Raw genomic sequence first — 20902 nt, forward strand, 5'->3', positions numbered from 1 at the left:
CTGTGGTGTCTTTATGATATATGATTTATTTACACATATATACAACCCTGAGCCTACAGCGGAGGGGTTCACCTTAGCCATAGCCTTGGATTCAAGCAGAAATCAAACACCTCTCTTGCTTCCCAGTCTGCAGCTTCTCTTCCAGCTTCTAGCTCATACAACTTAACTCTCCGCTCTCGACTCTTCCTTTGTCCTAACTATTTGCGAGTTGAACGAGGGGGCCCTACCCATTTGCTGTCTTGCACAGAGCTCCTACCTTTGTTCCCCTTAATGGCTCATCCCCCAGGCTATCACTACACCAGGAAGCTAGCCTGTCTATTCCAAGAATTAGAAGGGCACCCATGCATTGAACCTAACCACCCCCCCACAAAAAAACCTCATAGCAATATATACATTTCTCTTCCCACTTTTGCCCTGCCTACTGCTAGCATGCCTGCACCCAACTCCAGAGGGTTGTGCAGAAGATAATGTGACGCTTGGGCTGCAAAAGGTTCCCCACCTGTTATATTGTGCTCCTCTCCCCTGCATGCTCAATATGTGAGGTTCACCTACATGGAGGCTAGACAGTCTTCAGAGTTGCAGTTATTATCTGCTCTCTTTTTATTACAAGGTTTTACTTCCTGTTCTTCAGGATAGAAATAGTTCTGCAGTAGCTTATAAGGAAGATTAAACTCCTTTTTTCAAAAAAGAAAAAAAAAGAAAAAACAAAAAAACACAAGAGACAGTAGGAGGTAAGATGTGTTATCAGTTAAAAGGAAGGAACAGGCTGCCCCTGACAACTTGCTCAGCCTATAAATTCCTTTTCAGTATCAGACATGAGTTCACAGTCCTTTCATACAGACAAAAATCTGCCCCTGGTTTTTGCCCAACCTTTCTTTGTTTCAGCAGCCTAATGTGGAAAAAAAGAAAAGAAAAGGCCTCTCTTTTTTTTTGCTTTTGCTATTGTTGAACAATTGGTAGCTGAAATCCTTGCCACCAGTAGATCCCGGATCTATGGTCTGCCAGTCCCCTCCCCCACACTAATAGTTGTCATTCACCACCTGTACTAATAATGGAGAAGATCCAACATGTTCTTTCAGTCTTTCTTTCTCAGTGTGCAATTATTCTAGGATCTGAGGTAAGAGTTTATTTTCCTTCCCTTTTGCAATTAATTATTTCAAGCTCTTAAGGTTCAAGGGAGATTTATAATCTGCATTAAATACACTCCCCCCCCATTTAAAAAGAAATTTGGATGTATCATAAAAACCATATTATGGAAACCATATTAATTGCCTGGATATTAGAAATTGATATAGCATGGCATTAGAAAAAATACTCTTAAAATTGAAGGAACAGAATATGATGTAATATAACACTGGTTTTTCTAATACTATACATATTCTAATGTCCCAATCCACATACCAATAACAATATAGTTTTAAGCTTTAAAGTGATTTAATCTCATTGATATGCCCACCTAGACAGGGTGGAATAAACATATAATAATAGGGATATATGAGATTTAAGTATTCAATTCTAAGCAACCTTGCGTACATGGAATTAATTGAATTTCTAGATGGAAGCCAACTAGTTTAAATCACAATGTCTGGGATTGACAAGAGCATGAAATCATTCAAGAATCAAACCTTGCTGTTGATCACATACCCCCATACCCTCTTGTTTATTTTCTAAATTAAATTGATGCCTAATAATAGCTATCACGCTCTGGGCATCAAAAAAGAAAGCAGCAAAACAAGGGGAAAATCACAAAACAACAACAGCATGCAATATAAAAGCAGCATTAAACAATAATAAAAACATCTTTAAAAACCCATAAAGGTCTAGGAGAACAAAAAAGGTTTTTGCTAAAAAGACATTCAGTGTTAGTTGAGTCTTTCCAGGGATAGCAAAGGCAAAGGGACCCCTGACCATTAGATCCAGTCGTGACCGACTCTGCGTTTGCAGCGCTCATCTTGCTTTATTAGCCGAGGGAGCTGGCGTACAGCTTCCGGGTCATGTGGCTAGCATGACTAAGCCACTTCTGGCAAACCAGAGCAGTGTACAGAAATGCAGTTTACCTTCCTACTGGAGCGGCACCTATTTATCTACTTGCACTTGGACGTGCTTTCGAACTGCTAGGTTGGCAGGAGCAGGGACCGAGCAACGGGAGCTCACCCCGTCGCGGGGATTCGTACCACCAACCTTCTGATCGGCAAGTCCTAGGCTCTGTGGTTTAACCCACAGCGCCACCCATGAGAGTGTTTCATAAATGAGGGCCCACTGCTAAGAGGGCACTTCCTGTTATAGCTACCCACGGTATATCAGCTGTAGAGGCACTTGTTGAAAGATTTAAATTGATTACCACAGGGCATGTGCAGGTGGGCACAGGAAGAGGTAATACTCCAGATACCATGGTCCCAAGCTCAGATAGCTCAGTTAGTAGAGCATGTGACTCTCAATCTCAGGGTCATGGGTTCAAGATGACCCTTGTGGTCCCTTACAACTCTACAAGTCTATGATTCTAAGTCCTGAAGAGTTTTAAGGGTCAAAACCTGCACTTTGAATTTGGCCCAAGTAATGGACTGGGAGCTAGTGAAATTGAAAACCACTAGCATAACATGCTCTTATTGCTTAAGCTTTCAGCCATATTCTTTTCCAACTGCAATTTCCAGACCATTTATGAAGGCAACTCCACATATACAACAGAGCTCTGCAATACGTATATACAGGAGGTTACTAGGTGCATGTACTACTGTAACCATGCCATCTAAATAGGGTCATAGCAAATGTACCAGCCTAAGTTGGTAGGTGGTACTCAGAGGCACAGTGGATAGTTGCGTCTCTAGTGGCAAAGACTGATCAACAGGAATCCCCAAACTATGCACCTGGTCCTTAAGGGGAGTGCAATTCCATCCAGAACAGGTTAAGTACCACTCGCCTTAAAAGGATGAGCCACCACCAACATGATCTCTATCTCACCTGGATTGAACTTCAGTTTGTTAGCCCTCATCTGTTACCGTGGTGAGGTATCCATTTTGCACAGCCATAGCCTTGCTTGTCCATGAACATTTGAAAATGCCTTAATTAGCAACAGAGGAGAGAGAAAAAATTAAATAGCTCTTTCAGTACAGTGGTTTATAAGAGATCAATTGTGATGTGCAGATCTATGTGGGGGAATTTTATGTCATAAAGGGGAAACTACTTGTAATAAAATTATTTTTTAAAATATATTTATCTAGGGATTTTCCCTGTTGCATTTGTATGATCCGTGTCAATAATATGATCATAACCAATGTCCTCCTCCTATCTGTGACACACTAAAATCTGGAATGGGTTTCAAGCATTTAGCTCTTTTGTTGCCATATTCCCATTTAGAAATTCACACATACCTTTATTTCACCCCCAAACTTCTCTTCCACACTATCCTATGGCTCATTCCACCTACCTGTCACCCCCCTCCCCCAGCTCCTTAGTCCCATGTGTTTCTACTACATTTTGGGAAACCTTGGTACAGATTTTGGCCAAACTGCCCATTAGGTCATTGCTAACCCAATAAAACTGGGAGGGGAAAAAATGGATCATATGTGATAATCTCTGGATGCATTACCAAGGTCCCTTAAGGGGGATTTAAGGGGGATTGGTTGCCACATCTTAGAACCTTGTCTATTTCTGCATGATGGCTTGGTCTACAGGTGCAACAGAAAAGGCGGTAGCAGGCAGCAGAGTCCTGAGTAGGTAGAATGAACTATCATTTCACACTTTTAGTAGAGGAGGCTCAATTTGCAACATTATCCCAGACAAAACAAAGAAATGCAAACTCCCTGCACTCAGAAAACTAACATATCAGGGAGTGTGCTGCTATAGAAGTGTTTTCCCAAATGTGCTACATGGAAGAGCATTGAAATCTAGGATCCCTGAAGTGGTACCATCCACCTGACCACTTCAGGATGCTACCAGGCCCAGGCGTGGGAGGAAAGATAGATAGATGATCCCTCCTTTCTTTGATACAGGCTAAAGTTAACTTCAGAAATTAATGTATTGGGGGGCTCAGGTATAATGTTCTATTAGTTAAATTAGCAGTTACCTTGGCAAAGATATTTTTCTGCCCGAAGCAAGGACAAAATGATGCTGTCCTTGTCCTCCAGTCAAGATAGAGAAGGCAGCCTTGATGGCGATATCTGGTAGTCTGGCACCGATGTGTGCATGCCTATGGTTAAAGGAACACTTAGCACATTTAAGAGACAGTTAATAAAACCTAGGTATAAGCCCGTGGTTCCCAACGTGGGCAGCAATTTGATTTCTAAGGGGGGCAATTTGGAAGCTTGTTTAGACCAAGTTAATGGCCTTTTAGGCTTCCTCCATGTAAATAGGAGTTCACTTTTTGAATAATAAGAATTATATGTCACGGAGGGGAGCATCAGGATTTTAGAGATGCTTAGGGGGCGCATGGCCTAAAAAAGGTTGGGAACCACTGCTATAAACCATGTTTAGTGGTGAAAGTTCCTTGATGCAGATAGCGCGTCTAAAGCCTAAATTCTTTCATATCACTTTCCTCACAGGACATGGGGGGGGGGAGGGCAGCTGCCCCCCCCAATAAAGACAATAAATAAAGTTACTTAACGTAAAGTAGAAAGATTTTGACAAGACTTTTCTGAGCACTTGGGAGTCAAAGTAATTTAACTGTCCCCGAGACATTCCTTTCTGAATCTGCTAAACAGAGGATGGTGGCACGGGCGTCCTACCCCCCCCCCCAATAAATAATGGCTTTGCTCATGTCCGAGCTGCGACCTCTTTTTAATGCTGGTTCTCGGGTTCAGTCCACACATTTAGATAGGAACCGTAGGGCGCTGGTGCTTAATGGGAAGGAGCTGTGAGGAGAAGCTCTTTGAAGGCGGCGGGAAGCCATAATCATTAGCAAGGCTCTGTCAGGGAGGCGAGGTTGCTATTTCAGGACCGTGGCGACCGCTGACAAGGTTGGCTCGGCAAAGGGAGCGAGGCTGGGAGGCGGAGGGGTGTGGGGGTGTGTGTGTGTGTGTGTGTGTGTGTGTGGCGGGAACCACGACTCGCCTCAGAGGCTTCTTCCCCGGGACTGGAGAGCGCGCGCTCGCTTTGCCCGGAGAGGCACCTGGCGCGGGGCGCTTCTCTTGGCGCGCGCCAGTTTTTTGGTTAAGGAGCTATTCCTTTGGGAGGCTGTTGCTCCGCGTGAGGAGGAGTACGGGGCGGGAAGGCGAGGGCAGGCTTATGAAGCCGAGCGGGCGCGCAGAGGCGGGGAGAGGGGCAGGAGAAAGAGGGAGGCGGTGACCTGAGGGAGGATAAGGTGGGAGAGCGCAGGGCTCACAGCGAGGACGACTTCTCTTCTCTTTCCCCCCTCCCCCTTTCCCAATTCGGAGGCAAGAGTATAAACGGCGCGGTTCCTCGAGAGGCCGAAATCTCTCCCCCTCCCCTCACCGGCCCCGCCGCGCCCACCCTCTTCCTTTGGTGTCCGCTGCGCACAGCAGCCTGGACGGTGAAAGACCATGCAGAGGTCGCCTCTGGAGAAGGCGAACGTCTTCTCCAAACTTTTCTTCAGGTGAGTGGCCGCCGCCTGAGCGGGCACGTGCTGCTGGCGGGGTGGGCGAGAGCGAGGAAGGGAGGAAGAGCGCGCGCCGGCGAAGCTGAGGGGACCAGATGGAGAGGCAGATGAGCGTTCGCGCGGGAAACCGGGGGCGCCGCTCGCTGTACCGGGTCGCGCGCGCCCACCGGGGGTGGGGGTGGGGGGTGGGGGTGAGGCGCGCGCGCCCACCGGGGGGTGGAGTTTCCCCTTTCTAACCCTTTCCACGCAGCGGCGAAACCTCGGGGGCGACGGCGCGCCTCAGGGCAGCTGCTCGGTTTCCACGGGGACAATTGACTGTTGTCATTGCTCGCCTTCGTCCTGTCAAAGCCTGAAACGGTTAAGGGCTGGCATGCCGAGCTATCTCCTATCTCCCCCTGCTTCAGCAGGCAGGGGAGCACAGCGAGCCTTTCGACTTGGCAAATACCATCGCGCTGCCTGAGATGCCAGTAATCAGCCTTGAAAACAGTTGGCAAAGGGAGAGGGAAATAAGGGTTTGTTCCAGGAGGAGGAGGAGGAGGAGGAGGACCCCCTCTTTCCGCCTTCGTCCTTTGTGCGCTGAGCTTTTCCTTTTGATATTACAGACCCATTTAGTATAGAACGGATCATCACCCGAGTAACTTTGGGCAGTTCGGTGGCTTTTTGCTCGCCTGCGGGATCTGCCTGTTGCGCATTCTGGGACTGGCCGACGTAATTCTGAGGACGAATCGGCCCGCAAGCAGAGATTTGCCTGGCAACAGGGGCCGGGCTGTCCTACCTACTGGTGCTGCAAAGTGTTCCCAGCTCTCAGGTGCGAGGCTCCTAAAGGTCGACCTGAAATCCATACAGGCTGATGCTGTGCGTGCTCATTCAGAAACGGCTGGCGCCGAACTCAGTGGCGTAGCATGGGTTGTCAGCACCCGGGGCAAGGCAAGTAATTTGCGCCCCCCAGTGGCGTAGCGTGGGGGGTGCAGGGGGGGTCGGCCGCACCGGGCGCAACATCTGGGGTTAGGGCAAATCCACGGGTTAGGGGGCGCAAATCCACGGGTTAGGGGGCGCAAATTACTTGCCTTGCCCCGGGTGCTGACAACCCACGCTACGCCACTGGCGCCCCCTAACCCTCACGCCTGGCACACACACACCCCCTCCGCAGTGGGTGGCGACCCAGCGGCTCGGATCGGATTCGCACAGCAGTGAGAGAGAGAGAGAGTGAGCCAGGTAGGGGCAGAGAGCTGCGAGTGCAAGCGCGCCCCCCCCCAGATGTTGGGCCCGGTGCGGCCGGCCCCCCTGCACCCCCCACGCTACGCCACTGGCCGAACTCACCCCCCCCAAGTGACTGAACTTGCAGTCTGATCTCCAAACCATTACATTGTACAGTAATAATTAAGAGCTCAATCCTAAACTAAATGTGTTATTTGTTTCATAGGAGCCAACTCCTAGGGGCCAAGGTCCTTTTGCCCCCCAAAAAAACATTTTAGGGCCCCCCAAATTGATTGGCATTTCCCTCCCATCAGATGTCAAGGAAATAAACAACTAACTTGACTTTCAGAAGACATCTGAAGGCAGCCCTGTATAGGGACGTTTTTAATGTTTGATATCTTACTGTATTGTGTTTTAATTTGTTGGAAGCCGCCCAGAGTGGCTGGGGTAACCTAGTCAGGTGGGTGGCATATAAATAATATATTATTATTATTATTATTATTATTAGTGTGTATACAATGTCATGTGATCGATTATTTGGGGCAGAGCTTAACCTAGCCCCCCAATAAGTTGGCACCCCATATCTGTTGACACCCCATCAATCCTTTTCCCACTGAGCTCATGACTCACATACATGAGGTTCCTGCCTGATCTCCCATCCCAGCACTGAGCAGATCAAAATTTGCTTAGCTTCAGCAAGATGGCTTCATCCTGTGCCTTCAGGTGGAGGATGAGTCTATCAATGGCTACTAAGGAGGCATTGTTCTTCTGAATACCAGTTACCAGAAAGTGCAGGAGGACAAAGTGCTCCTGTGCTTAAGGTGCTGCTTGTGGGCTTTCTAGAGACATCTGCTTGGCCACTGTGAGAGCAGGATACTGGACCAGGTGGGCCATTGGCCTGATCCAGCAGGACTCTTCATATGTTCAGATCATGGTCACAAATCTTAGGGTGAGTTCCCTGATTCCATCCTACATATTTTTTTGTTTGCTTTAAAGCCAAGACACACTGGGCAGACCACATCTGATGGTGAGGAGAGGCCACTTGACTCTTTTCCTTGCATTGTGTGGAAAATGAGATTAATACTAAGACTGTGTCCATCAAAGGAAATTGATTTACATTTGGTACAGGGCAGACAAAAGGGAGTAGTACTGTATGCAATTAATTTATGGAATTTGCTGCCGCAAGATGTGGCATTATATCACTCAATAGTAGTTCCTGGATAGCAACAGTGAGAGGGGGTTGTTGTCTTCAAGGGTACTGGTGGGCTTTTTGAGGGATCTAGCTATCTTCTGTGGAAAGCAGAATAATGGACTAGATGGGCTTATTGTTTGAAAAAGCTGGATCATTCTTGTGTTCTTACGTTCCCCACTTGTTTTCCAGCTCAAAATCCCCCTTCCCAGGGAGGTTTCTCCCCCCCCCCCACTTGGGTGTGCATGGACAGGAGATGGGTAAAAGAGGAAACATGATCATTTGATTCATTTGAATCTGATGACATATTGAATGATTGGTCTGTCTATATAATATGCCTGGTTAAAAGGTGGCGACCTTGAGTAGGAATAATGCCAAGGTCCGGGATGTGATTTAAGGGCACATTTATATGATAACAATCCTTTATTAACTCAAAACAGCTATCATCCCCAGTTCTGTCTGACAAAACTAATGATTTCCTGTCACTTGGCAACTCTAGCTCATACTTTATCATACCTGTCTTTAGAATTATAAGTTTAAGTACGTAATCCTATGGCATTTACATGTACGTAAACCACAGGGACAAATGGGCCTTGTTTTGATTATATATACCCATAGAAGTGGACTTTCATCCCTTCATTTTCAAAAGCTGTAAGACAAACTATCAAATGCTATTTCCTTTTTAAAAAATAACAACAACAGTACCCTAACATGCAAGCCTTATTGTTGAAAGTCAGGTATCCAAAATATGACGTAGATTAATTTTTTGTTTTTATAGGCAGCCTGTACCTCCTCTTTTCTTGACTTCTTATTTTTAGCATGCCTACCAATGAACAATAACATGTAAACATTAAAACAATACAAACAATGAATTTACATAATAAACATTACACTGCAAGACATCAAAACCGCACTTGTGTGTCTAGATTGTTTTCATATATACACCTCTATTTTTTCCATTCTAAAAATAGCAAAATGATGTAAAACATACTAAATGTTTTTTTTTACAAAAAAGTCCCATCTCTTTAATTGTCCTTTGCCATTTCAATTATAGCATTGGCCGCAAGTAGTATTTGAAGGCAAGTTTTCCACTTGGTTTCTTTGATTCAGAGCTTGAGCATGTGAAGATTGGGTGAAGAAGTACTCTGCCCAGACTTCCGAATCTCTCTTCAACCTTTTTAGTTTACATGAAACAAGGGGGTTTTTTGCCCATCACTGATGAGTTGTGAGTTTGGACTGGATACAACTAACTTGATGTATGAGAGGCCAAGTCTGTGTAAAGCTCTGGCTGTATAAGAGAGAACAGAGCTGTTAATTGGAGTGTGTCCTTCTATACAATATTCCAAATCCCTGTATTGGGAATATCTACATTTGTAAAGGCAAAATAGCAGGAGAGCCCTTTGACTCCAAATTGCTATTTGCAGGAGCTTTCCCCAACTTCTTGTATAATTCGTACTCAAATTAAAAGTTAAAGAAAACAACTCATTTCAAAATGTATTAAGAGTCACTATTGGTAATTCACAAATTGATAAGCATTCATTGTAAATTAATTTGCTTTTGTATTCAAAGCATCACATAGCATTGTAACATTACTAGTTCTACCTTTTCACTGCTTTTGTCACTCATACCCCAGCTCTGCCATACTATCATCAGTATTTTACTGATACCAAGACCTTTGACTGATACCAAGAACCTTTTTTTGGTGGGGGGGGGAGGGAGATCTACTCTTGAATCAAATCCAATGGGCTTCGTTTCTGGGAGAATAAGAATCAGTAATCTTACAGTAATCTTAAATAAAACATTGATTAGTTTCCTGCTATTCACAATTATTCATGTTACTGCAGTAGAACTCTTAACTGGAATGAACATGCCAAGGCTTGGTATGTTGGAGCAAAAGAATTAATGAAAAGATAGTTTCTGCAATTAATATTACTATTAGGAACTTGACAGTTTCAGAGGAACAACAACAACAAAAAAAAAAGAAAACTCTTGCTCAAGATAGATACCACATCTTAACACACCCTCAACTGGCTTTAGTCAGATAAAGCAACAAAGAGGGATGAGATTAATGTTTTGCTTGATGACAGTTATGTGCATTTGCCTGATGACTGGTAACATATATGTGAAACTTCAGGCTTCAACTGCAGTGGCTCACCTTTTGAATAAAGTAGTGTGAAAGAAAATGCTATTTTTTAAAAAAGCAATTACAGCAGTTCCTGCTTAGACGTTCTTCCTGTCCTATGACCAATGCAGACTTGTTTTAATTGTGAAGGATTAGATTTGCAGAGTGCCAATCTCAATACAGTAAAACGTGCTGAAGCTCATTGAGGGACTGCTTGAAATAATTGTGCCAAAATTTCTAGGTAAGTTGCAAAGCTAAATATCTCTAGCAAGCAAGCAAGCAAGCAAGAATCCAGCGATACACATATTGGTCATCATTATGCTTTTCAGCTAGCTAATGGCAGTAAAATTCTTTGCTTACAGATCTGAAGACAGAATTCTTTGCTTATAAAGTACACAAGCATAAACATAATTTTCACGAAAGCCAAATGAGTCCTCTGATGTTCAACCACAAACTCTATTGTCTATGATTATTTGCCATTATTGCTGAGTTTGATGGGGTTATAGTCCAACCACATCTGGACGACGCCAATATAATATAGGCAGTAGCTCCCCAAAGCCTCTGCTATCTGAAATCCTCTAACTGGAAATACCAAGGATTTTAAACCCAGGACCAATATACTTGCAAAGCATGTGTACCACCACAGAGTTACGGATCCTCATTTTTTTGTAACCAACAAGCAATATGAATTTTTAAATATGCATGCTCTGCTTGAAAATGATCAAGGATACAAGCAAAATAAACAAATTTACTTTTAAAGCTACTTTAGCTCTGAAATGTAACTATGGATGTTAGAAATGTTTTATGTAGGTAATTAGATAAGCAGAGGTGTGGCATTCTACCAAAAGTGTTGTACCTTTCCTACAACACTTTAAATAATGATAACTACTTGGAGGTAAAAAGTCATTAAATGCTATGGAACTCTCATGTGTATGCCAGTTCTATGAAAGTTTATGGGCTGCCATTCCTCTATCTTGTTTAGCATATTTTATGCAGAGAGGTCAAGTAAATATTACAATTTTGAAATATCAATTTCATTTAGCTTATGAAATCAGGGGTTCTTTCACGTTGGGTTCTTCATTACTACTGAGAAATAAGCATTTGTCTGAAGAGACTGAAATGCTAACATAGCAATATGTTTAGATTCTCTAGACTAGGCATCCCCAAACTTGGCCCTCCAGATGTTTTGGGACTACAACTCCCATCATCCCTAGCTAACAGGACCAGTGGTCAGAGATGATGGGAATTGTAGTTCCAAAACATCTGGAGGGCTGTGTTTGGGGGTGCCTGCTCTAGACACTAACCAAAATAAAAATAACTATAAAAGATTTCTAGTCTTTTCTGCTGAATGACTCTTATTAAGGTTAGGGTCCTTGTGTTTCAAACTGAACACTGAATATTGCTCCATGAAAACACATACCAGTAGTTATTTTTATTATTATAGCTAAAGATTTTCATTTTCAAATAACGCTTGAGAGCTGGCACAGCTTTGGAGAGAGAGAACCAAGAGATAACAAATGATGCATATTTGCATTTATTCTAGCATCTTTTCACTGGCCTATTACTCAAAGGTTTTGCCTTATGAGCACTTTGGTGTTAAATTTAATTGCCACTATGAAACACAACATTGGTTTTGAGAATCTGAATGAAACTAGTGCTCAAGAAAGAGTGAGGGTGCTGGCAGTCACAATGCAGAGCAAGAGCGTCTGTTCTCCTAAACAGAAATAGTTATCTCGTGTATCCATTTCATAGAATTTTACAGCTGGAATCAACCAAAATGCCATCTAGTTCAATCTGTCGCTGGCCACCCACCCAGAATACTCTCCTGGAACATCCTGTTCCACTCCGGCCCATAATGTGCCACAAGCAGGGCTTTCAGGAAGCAGTCAGAGACCATATAGTCTGCAGGTGACTTATGTAAATGAACAGCTTTTTCCTTAATCCCTTGTCTGTGGCAGAGAAATATGGGACAATCACAATATGGTTTGTGAATAAGAAGCAGATTTCAGCAAAACACAAGAAAGGCAACATTCCAATAGTAAGAGCTGTTCAGCAGTTGAACAAGCTGCCTCAGGATCTAGTGGCCTCTCCTTTTCTGGAAGTTTAAGCAGAGGTTGGGCGGCCATCTTTCAGGGATACTGTTTGCATTGAACTGACTGATTTTCTTGACTGTCAAGGTCGCTGCCTAAAGTTATATGGTGGTATTCAACTAAATGCTTGTGCTAGTGCAATGATTACCACAAACACAACAGTATTTTACCCCTCTTTTTCCACCCCCATCACTTCTCGCAGTGATGGAACTGCCAGAAGGATCTTGCAGCTGGGTCTCTGTGTCCAGACTGAATGATGGGGGTGGAGATACGGAGCCAAGGTCAGCACCAAAACTTTCTGCTGTGCTCAGAAATGTACTGGGAGACAGTGAAGATCTTTTAGGACCAGTGTTATATGGTCCTGGGGCCACTCCCAGTCAGCAGTCCAGATGCTGTATTCTGGATTGATTGTAGTTTCCGAGTCACCTTCAAAGGTAGCCCCATGTAGAGAGCACTGCAGTAGTCCAAGCAGGAGATAACCAGAGCATGTACCACTCTGGCGAGACAGTGCGCAGGCTCTGTGCGAGGTGTTTGTTGGCTCCCCTCACCTTGATAGGCAGAGAAGCATCACCACATTAGCTTGAGGAAGGGCCAGAATTAGTGCTGACTAGTTTCCTTGCAGACAGATGTTTAAAAAGGTAAGAAGGGCAGAAAATGCTGTGCAAGGAAGTAGAAAACCTTTCTCTTTCTCCCTCCCCCACTTCCAGTTTAGAGCACAGATTGTAGTTTCCTCAAAAAGTCCAAAGGTTGTTGCAATTACTCAGCATATCTCTGAAATTACCAGTGAGAGACACTGCCTAGGAACACCTTGTAGCATTTGCCAAGGATCAAGTTCCATAATCAAGATGGGCCACAATAATGTTCTTGCCATGCCAATTTCTATAGTAGACACCTTCATCTACCTGAAAAAGAGGGAAGCTGGAAGGCTGGCTATACTACCTGTCGGATGACTCATTATTCACATGCTGGCATAGTTCTCTGGCAGCTATTTATGTCAAGTATGTGAAGTTTCTTAGCAGTGATTATTGGAAGACTGGGCATTTAAATGTGGGGAGAGGGATTGTACCTGCTGTGATGGGAGACTTGCAAAAGCCGTGATTAAACCCTATAGGAGCAGGAAAGATCTGCAGGTGAAATATGTTTCCCTCTGCTCATGTAGAAGTATAATGCAGGAGACTGAACAGACATAAAACCAACAACTCCAAAGACGGCGGCAAAGAGAGGAAATGCTTTTAAAGGGAGAAAAAAACCACACACCCTTGCAGCTATTAAACAAATCAAAGTAAAGTAAAGACAATATCCCATGTACGTGAGAGCCTTGTATCATTCTTGTGAGGTGTATTTTGTTACCAGGCATTGAAAAGAAGAGGTGGAACTTGTTTTCCTTCTTTTACCTATATAACACCCTTGTTCCCTGCTGAGCTCTCTTGAGTATGTGCCTGTAATAACATCCGTCGTGACTGGCAAGACTATGACAGCTCTAAAGGCTCCTCCAGGAAAGGGTTCCTTTAAATGCCAGTCAGTAACACAGAAGCATGTGCTAATTCAGTGCATTTTTTACTTGTTTAAAAATTAGATTTTCCCATGGTACAGCAGCAGAGAGCCTCTTGATATTATTGCATTTATATCCTCTCCATCCTTCACAAGGAGCCAAGGACTATCAAGTTATAAAAATTGGAAATTTATAAAATGATATTGAGCTGGTTTTGATCTATGCCACCAGGGCTCGCCATCAAATCTCCTTATTTAATTATGCTGCAAACTAGGTTTATAACTGACTTACACCATCACATTACAAAACGCTCAAGGATGCTGAACATCTGGAGTTCACTGTGCCTGAGGCTGTCAGGAGCCACTAGAGAACCTCCCATACCACCAGGCTCTAAAGGTACAGAGCCAAGGTCCTCACCAGCATCTTCTCCTGAGGATCCAAATTCCTCTCCCAGTATCTCACTGGTCACCAGGCAGCAGGTTATGGAATGGAGGAGTGCCCATCTTCAGGCAAGAGGGTTGTCCTTTAAAAACCTCAAGTTCTTCAGAAGGGTGTGGATCCTACAAGAGGAAGTCTGAAGGAGTCTTTAAGAGGTAGTCTGGAGGCAGATATTGGAAAGGCCTCCTTCTGCTCAGGAAACTCTGTTGGAACAAGTTGTTCTCATGGAGCTATCCATGGTCCTGCAACCCCTGACCTGCCTTGCTGCTGGGCTTTGGCACCAGACCAGCATACAACAAACTGAGAGGGGAGCAAAGTGTTACAACTTGCTTGTAATGCTTAATGTTTATATTGGGTGGTTAACCTATGGCCATTCAAATGTTGGATTCCAACTTCCATCAGTCCTGGACAGCCTCTGGTGGTCAGGGATGATGTCCAGCAACATCTGCCATGACACAGGCTGCCCACACCTGATTTATGACATTTCCAGCATGTTGTTGAAAGTTTATATGGTTTTCAGGCACCAAACAATCAGGATCATGGAGGTCCATGTCTTTAATTCGAAAGTAAAATATTTCTGCATGTTGCACTATTTGCAGAAACCTTTAATGCTTTCTTTTTAATTTAGCCGTTTTGTAAATGCCAAATAATAATAATAATAATAATTTATTATTTATACCCCGCCCATCTGGCTGGGCCTCCCCAGCCACTCTGGGCAGCTTCCATAGAAAGCAAAAATACAATAAAATATCACACGTTAAAAACTTCCCTGAAGATGTCTTCTGAATGTCAGGTAGTTGTTTATCGCTTTGACATCTGCTGGAAGGGCATTCCACAGGGCGGGCGCCACTACCGAGAAGGCCCTCTGCCTGGTTCCCTGTAGCTTTACTTCTCGCAAATGCTGCAAATGTGGTTTTTGATGTGAAACAAGAAATTGTTTCCATTTATGGAGAAGGGCCACACCCACACCATAATACATAATCAAACATCAAACATCAATTTGCTTTAAAAATGTTTTTTTTCTCATGAATTTATTCATTTATAACATTTCATACCTGTGGTGCATGGAACTCTAGTTCTGTGAGTGGTAAACTAAACTACCCGGGATTCTTTTTTTAGGAGGAAGGGGGGGTCTAAGGTGATTTATGGTGTGTACATTGAAAGCATACTTCTAGAAACTACCGTATTTTTTGCTCCATAAGACACACTTTTTTCCTCCTAAAAAGTAAGGGGAAATGTGGGTGCATCTTATGGAGCGAATGGCGCTGCGCAGAGAGGGAGAACTGCACAGCGCCCCTTCAGGGAAGCCAGAGGAGGAACGGAGCCCCTTCTGTTCCTCCTCCTGCTTCACAGCGATGTGCCTGTCCAGCGAAGCCGGAGGAGGAACAGAAGGGTCTCCTCCCATTCCTTCTCCAGCTTCGCTGAAGGGGCGATGCGCCTGTCCTGGCTTCTGCATTAGCTGTGCACAGCCTCTTCGGGCAGGCGGAGCCTTCATCCTGCTACCCTGAAGAGGCTTGGCGTGGTTATCCCAGAAGCCAGAACAGCCACCAGGTATCCCAGAAGTCAGATCCCTCTTTTACTTTTCATTGGTTGAAGAATAAACCCCACCATACCATGTCAAATTCTGTTTTTGAAAATCTTGGTTTCAAAAGTGGTTTGTCAAATGGCTTGAGAAAGCCTAAGGTCCCTTGGACACTTGGAACTAGGTGCTTGTGTGTGTGCTTTTTATTCCAGGTGTATGTGTCTTATATACCTCGATATTAATCTGAGAAAAACATTATTATCTATTAGGTGGACAAAACCGATTTTGAGAAAGGGTTACAGACAACGCCTGGAATTATCAGACATTTATCAAATCCCTGCCACAGATTCTGCAGATAACCTTTCTGAGAAATTGGAAAGGTATGTATTAAAATTATTCTAATTTTTTATAAGGCAAACAATAGAATTTAATGTTTCGTTCTTATGTTCTGATAAATGAATGATAAAAGTACTTTAGCAGAAGATGTGTAATAATCTGCTTTATCTAGCATTCTTTATCCAGGCTTTAGATCTGTCTAGTAATCCATACTAATTATATTAGTCCTTACTAATCTGGATATTAGTTTATCATCCTATATATCATTGTGAAAAATTGCCTCATTGTTCTCTGCTAATTTCTCATGTTGTAGTAGAGTTCTTAAGTGTTCAGTGTCTAGCTTGAAGATATTCATATCATGGAGGTGATTTCTATGCAATTTCTCAAAATGATCTTCACACAAGCAAAAAAAATTATTGTGATGCACAAGATCTTGAAATCTAAACAGAATAGAAGCATTTGAAGCTGCCTTATACTAAATCAGGCCTGACTGCAACCAATATATTAAATTTCTTTCAAAAGAAAAGTTACCTCTGAAAACTCTTTAATAACTTGTGCCAGTGGTGTTTTATTTAGAGTCCATCCATTCTAGTATTTATTCCCAGAAATTCATACTTGTTTGGGTATTAACTTTGGGCTCTTTTGTTGTATCAACCCAAAGTAAAGCTTTGTAAGGTACTGGAAATAAAGCTTGTTCCAATTAAAAACAAAGAGCAACTTTCCTGAGAGGCTCACACTTTAAGCCAATAGATTTATGCAGCTTTATAATGCTGTATTGGCGTATAACTGTACTATAGATAAAGTAATACTATATGCAAGCCCCTCTTCAAAAAGGAGTTTCTGTGTAGCGGATAATTTCACACTATGATGCTTTCCAGCCAGAGTCACTCAAACATTTTCTTCCATCCCCCCCCCTCAATTCATCCTAGCAGCTGCTCTGGGCTGGTGTTACAACAAACACATTATTGAATCCATAATCTAAAATCTCTCCCTACGTTAAATGTTTCCAACACTCTAAATATAGTCATAGAAGATCATTCTACCCAACTGAAAACTATCACCGTTTCAAAATAATAGGACTTCTGTTGAAGTCTTAATAATCTTAGAATGATCTATAATACCATTTGCTTTTTGCATATTTCTCATTAGATTCCTACACTTGATAGATTCAAATAGAACTGTTTACAATGTCATTCAATAAAGATATGGGATGATAAGACTCCATTTCAGCATAATTAAAATGACACTGGAGATTTGGAGATTTTGGAGATTTGGAGATTTGGAGATTTTGTTCTGTTTCCCACACAGTAATTAAACAATCTGGTACCAAAGAATGGTCCCAGGTCTTCATATATTTCAGCTATCTGACACTGGTAATTTTTTTTTTTTAGGGGTTTAATTGGATTTACTAAATCCTGAGGAAAAATAGTCATTCTTCATTTTAGCTTGTCTTCTAATGAAAACTTAGGAACTTGTAAATTATTTAAATGATGTAAATGTAATAATTTACATAATGTAAATTAAATTATTTAAGAAAGGGGAAAGCTCTTAGATATACAACCTGAGCATAGGGTGGAAGGGCTGATGTCATGAATACACCTACAGACCTTGCTTCCCATTTAGGTTTTTAGGAGAAGTTGGAGTCAAGTCTCTCTGTCCAGCTTCCATAATCAACCAAAAAGAAGTTCATACACAGAGATACAGTGGTACCTCGGGTTACATATGCTTCAGGTTACATATGCTTCAGGTTACAGACTCTGCTAACCCAGAAATAGTACCTCGGGTTAAGAACTTTGCTTCAGGATGAGAACAGAAATCGTGCTCTGGCGGCGCGGCAGCAGCAGGAGGCCCCATTAGCTAAAGTGGTGCTTCAGGTTAAGAACAGTTTCAGGTTAAGTATGGACCTCCAGAACGAATTAAGTACTTAACCCGAGGTACCACTGTACTTGGCTTTTGTTCTCCATCCTAGGAGGAGTCAGTGACAGCAGAAAGATGGCTGAGGGTAGTGACCAGTGGTGTCATGGAAGGAAGTATGCTTTCATAGGCCCAAGCAGGTCTGTGTAGGGTTTGTGTGGGAGTCTTGCTGGAGTAAAGTTATAAACTTAAACAAACAAATAACAGCTGGTCCCTGGCAGTTCCCTCCTACCAACGTAACCCCCTGAGGCCTAGGATGCAGCTGCCCTGCCCTCTGCACAGGCCTGGGTCCAAGGGTTCCATGGCAGTGGGGAGAAAGGGGAATTACTTGGATGGAGTTATGGGAACAGATCCAGCAAGTATGGGAGTATTGGCACCTCAGGGCAGAGATAGATGGTTGAGTTGCGGCTGAGTTTTTGAGTGATGATTGAAGTTGGAACTGGGTTGTTGGATCTCAAATGTTTCCTTATACTGGACAAAACCTGGTAAAGTTGTCCCATCCAAGGTTATTTATTTCAGTGAGATGATCTTCACTGTGCTCAAGTTTGCAGCCAAAGCAAAATCTTTTGGGGGTATTTCCTCTGACTACTGGATAGTTAAATTATACTATCAAAAAGTCTGTTCAGCAGTAGCTGACATGCTTTATTTTCTAGTACATTGAAAAAGTCACAAAATAGAATACTTTAGAATAGTTTGTCTTTGTTTTTTTACTTCTGGAGACTGGAAGGGATTCAAAGCCTTTATTTGCCTATTATTTGTGTATCGGTCTGGAGGAGTACAACAGGTTTCTTTAAAACATACAACGTGACCTTTTTAATGAATTAACTCCCTGCCGAATGATGTATAGCTAGGTATTTAGATCTGCCAAATATGTGGCTGAACTACACTTGAACTTTTATTGGGCTATCAAGTAATTGAGGATCAGATCTTTGGGGTCTTTGCAAAGCCTTCATTTCATCAGTCACCTAGCTAAATCTCCTTGGATATACTTGAGTGAGCTGAACTATGCTAGAGTCACAGAGCTGTGTATTTGGTCACACAACTTAATGGTGTTTTCTCCCCACCAGAGAATGGGACAGAGAGCTTGCTTCACAGAAAAAACCCAGACTCATCAATGCTCTTAGAAGATGTTTTTTCTGGAAATTTATGTTCTATGGAGTAATACTATATTTAGGGGTAAGAATTTACCTTATTCCAGTTTGCTTGTTGGGTTGCAATCCTACATTATTTTATCCTGTGCCTGGGACGTTCTAAAGAGCAAGGAAATAATGCCTTCAGTTTCGTTTTTTAAAATCCTACAGGAATCATGGTTGATTGAATTGGAGCCAATTTAAAACACTGGAACCTATATATTACCCCGTTAAAACATATCTATGCGTTAGCATGCATTTCCTAAGTAACACGCATTCTAAATAACACAAAAACAGCAGGAATGGGAAACAACATTAATAATAAATTCTTTTTTTTAAAAAAATGTAAGAAATATAAAGCCACATTTAACATTCCTAAACCAGTAAAAAAGTAAATAATGGTAATTAAGGCAGAAGTGAGAGCTTTACAGTCACTTCAACTTTATCAACACCCATGATTAGCACAATTGCACACCATGGCTGCTAGAGTATCATTTTAAGATAAATGGGTGAGATCTAGTGATTCAGCATTTTCACTGGTGTGTCTGGTTATGCTCATGGTCTTTACTCATGGAAGAATTATGCTATTCCTACCCCCAGTGGAATGGAATATTAACACCAGTGCTGGGTTATCCAAAAGCTGAGAAATGTTTTTCGAAGAAAAATGACATTTGATATTTCAAAAAGCATCAAAGTAGTCATCATGGTAAAAATCAGAACTTTCCTAGACTTCCTTACAGACTCTTGAACCATTTTCCTGTTGCCTTTTTATTACTTATTCTCACCTATACCAGGTAGCATTCTACTAACATAAAATAATGTGAGGGAATCAGATCTTGTCATGTGTTGCAATCAAATCTATGGTTTATTATTGATGTATCCTTCTGAGGTATATGCACCATAGTTTTGTCTCATTTTTAAAAAATGAAATTTTATTTTATGAGTTAGCATCATTTTTATTTTGAATTACATATGCGGGGCCTCTAAAGGTCTTAATACCTGACCCTGATTTACACTATCCCAAAACACAGTGTTACATTGTGCAATTACTTCTTATTGAAAACAGTGGGGTGCTATTGAACAGAATAGTTCTGCCAGTGCAAGAACCTCTGGCTGCAGAATGGAGCTTTCCATACTGCTCCTCTCCCTAAGGACCCCACTAAATATTCTCTGGGGGTTCCCCAGTCCAAGGAACAGATTGGGGGAGGGGGCAGGGGACACATTTGGAATAGGAGAGGGACGGGAAGTTCCATTGCATAAGCAAAAATTATTGTACTAGTGGAAGTACTTTGTTGGATTTTAAATAGGAGTTATCCTCTTTGGCTTGCACCTGTTATTTGACTATAAAAAACATTTGTTTCAATGAAATTTTAGATAATAGTCTGTTTTGGGTCCTAAACGATCAGGATCAATACACCTTGGCAGAGACAGAAAACATTATCTTTCTCCCCCATCACATATAGGGAGAAGGTAGAGATCTAGGGCTTTGTTTCTGGACTGATAAAGAAACAGAGGAACTAGATTTTGCTTTATTTATGCTTCTTTTCTGGAGTTACCTCTAGAGTAACAGCTGCTCTAATGCTCCAGAGGCCTTTGAACCAGAGATTTGGAAAGGTTCCAGATTTGAGAACGTCACGGTGCAGTTGTCAGTAGTTGCGTACGACGATTTCACGTGTGTAAAATACTCTGCTATGAAATGTAATTTTAAATGGAGAAAAAAAAATCCTATGTTGGGGCCATAAAAAGGTGATTGCAGTCATTATGTGTTTACTTGCGACACTGCTATTTGCTTAAGAAATCATGGTATATCAAATAAAACAAGGTGTGTGAATCAGCGTTATGCAACATGATACTCCAATACTATGCAGTGCTCATGACAAGCGTAAAAGAGGAAACTTAGTGCTGGAAACTGGTGTTTAAT

General features: G+C 42.5%; 1 protein-coding gene across 1 annotated transcript in view; it reads left to right on the top strand.

The window, feature by feature from the left end:
- Positions 1–5190: 5190 nt before the first annotated feature.
- CFTR (CF transmembrane conductance regulator) overlaps positions 5191–20902 on the top strand; it is an 83855-nt gene continuing 68143 nt past the window's right edge. The window contains exons 1-3 of the mRNA XM_081877808.1: positions 5191–5548; positions 15871–15981; positions 18919–19027. Coding sequence (XP_081733934.1) covers positions 5496–5548; positions 15871–15981; positions 18919–19027 — 273 coding nt within the window. The 5' untranslated portion in view covers positions 5191–5495. The remainder of the gene's footprint in view (positions 5549–15870; positions 15982–18918; positions 19028–20902) is intronic.

The sequence above is a fragment of the Podarcis erhardii genome (assembly GCF_964252035.2).
Source record: "Podarcis erhardii genome assembly, chromosome: 10".
NCBI lineage: Eukaryota > Metazoa > Chordata > Lepidosauria > Squamata > Lacertidae > Podarcis > Podarcis erhardii.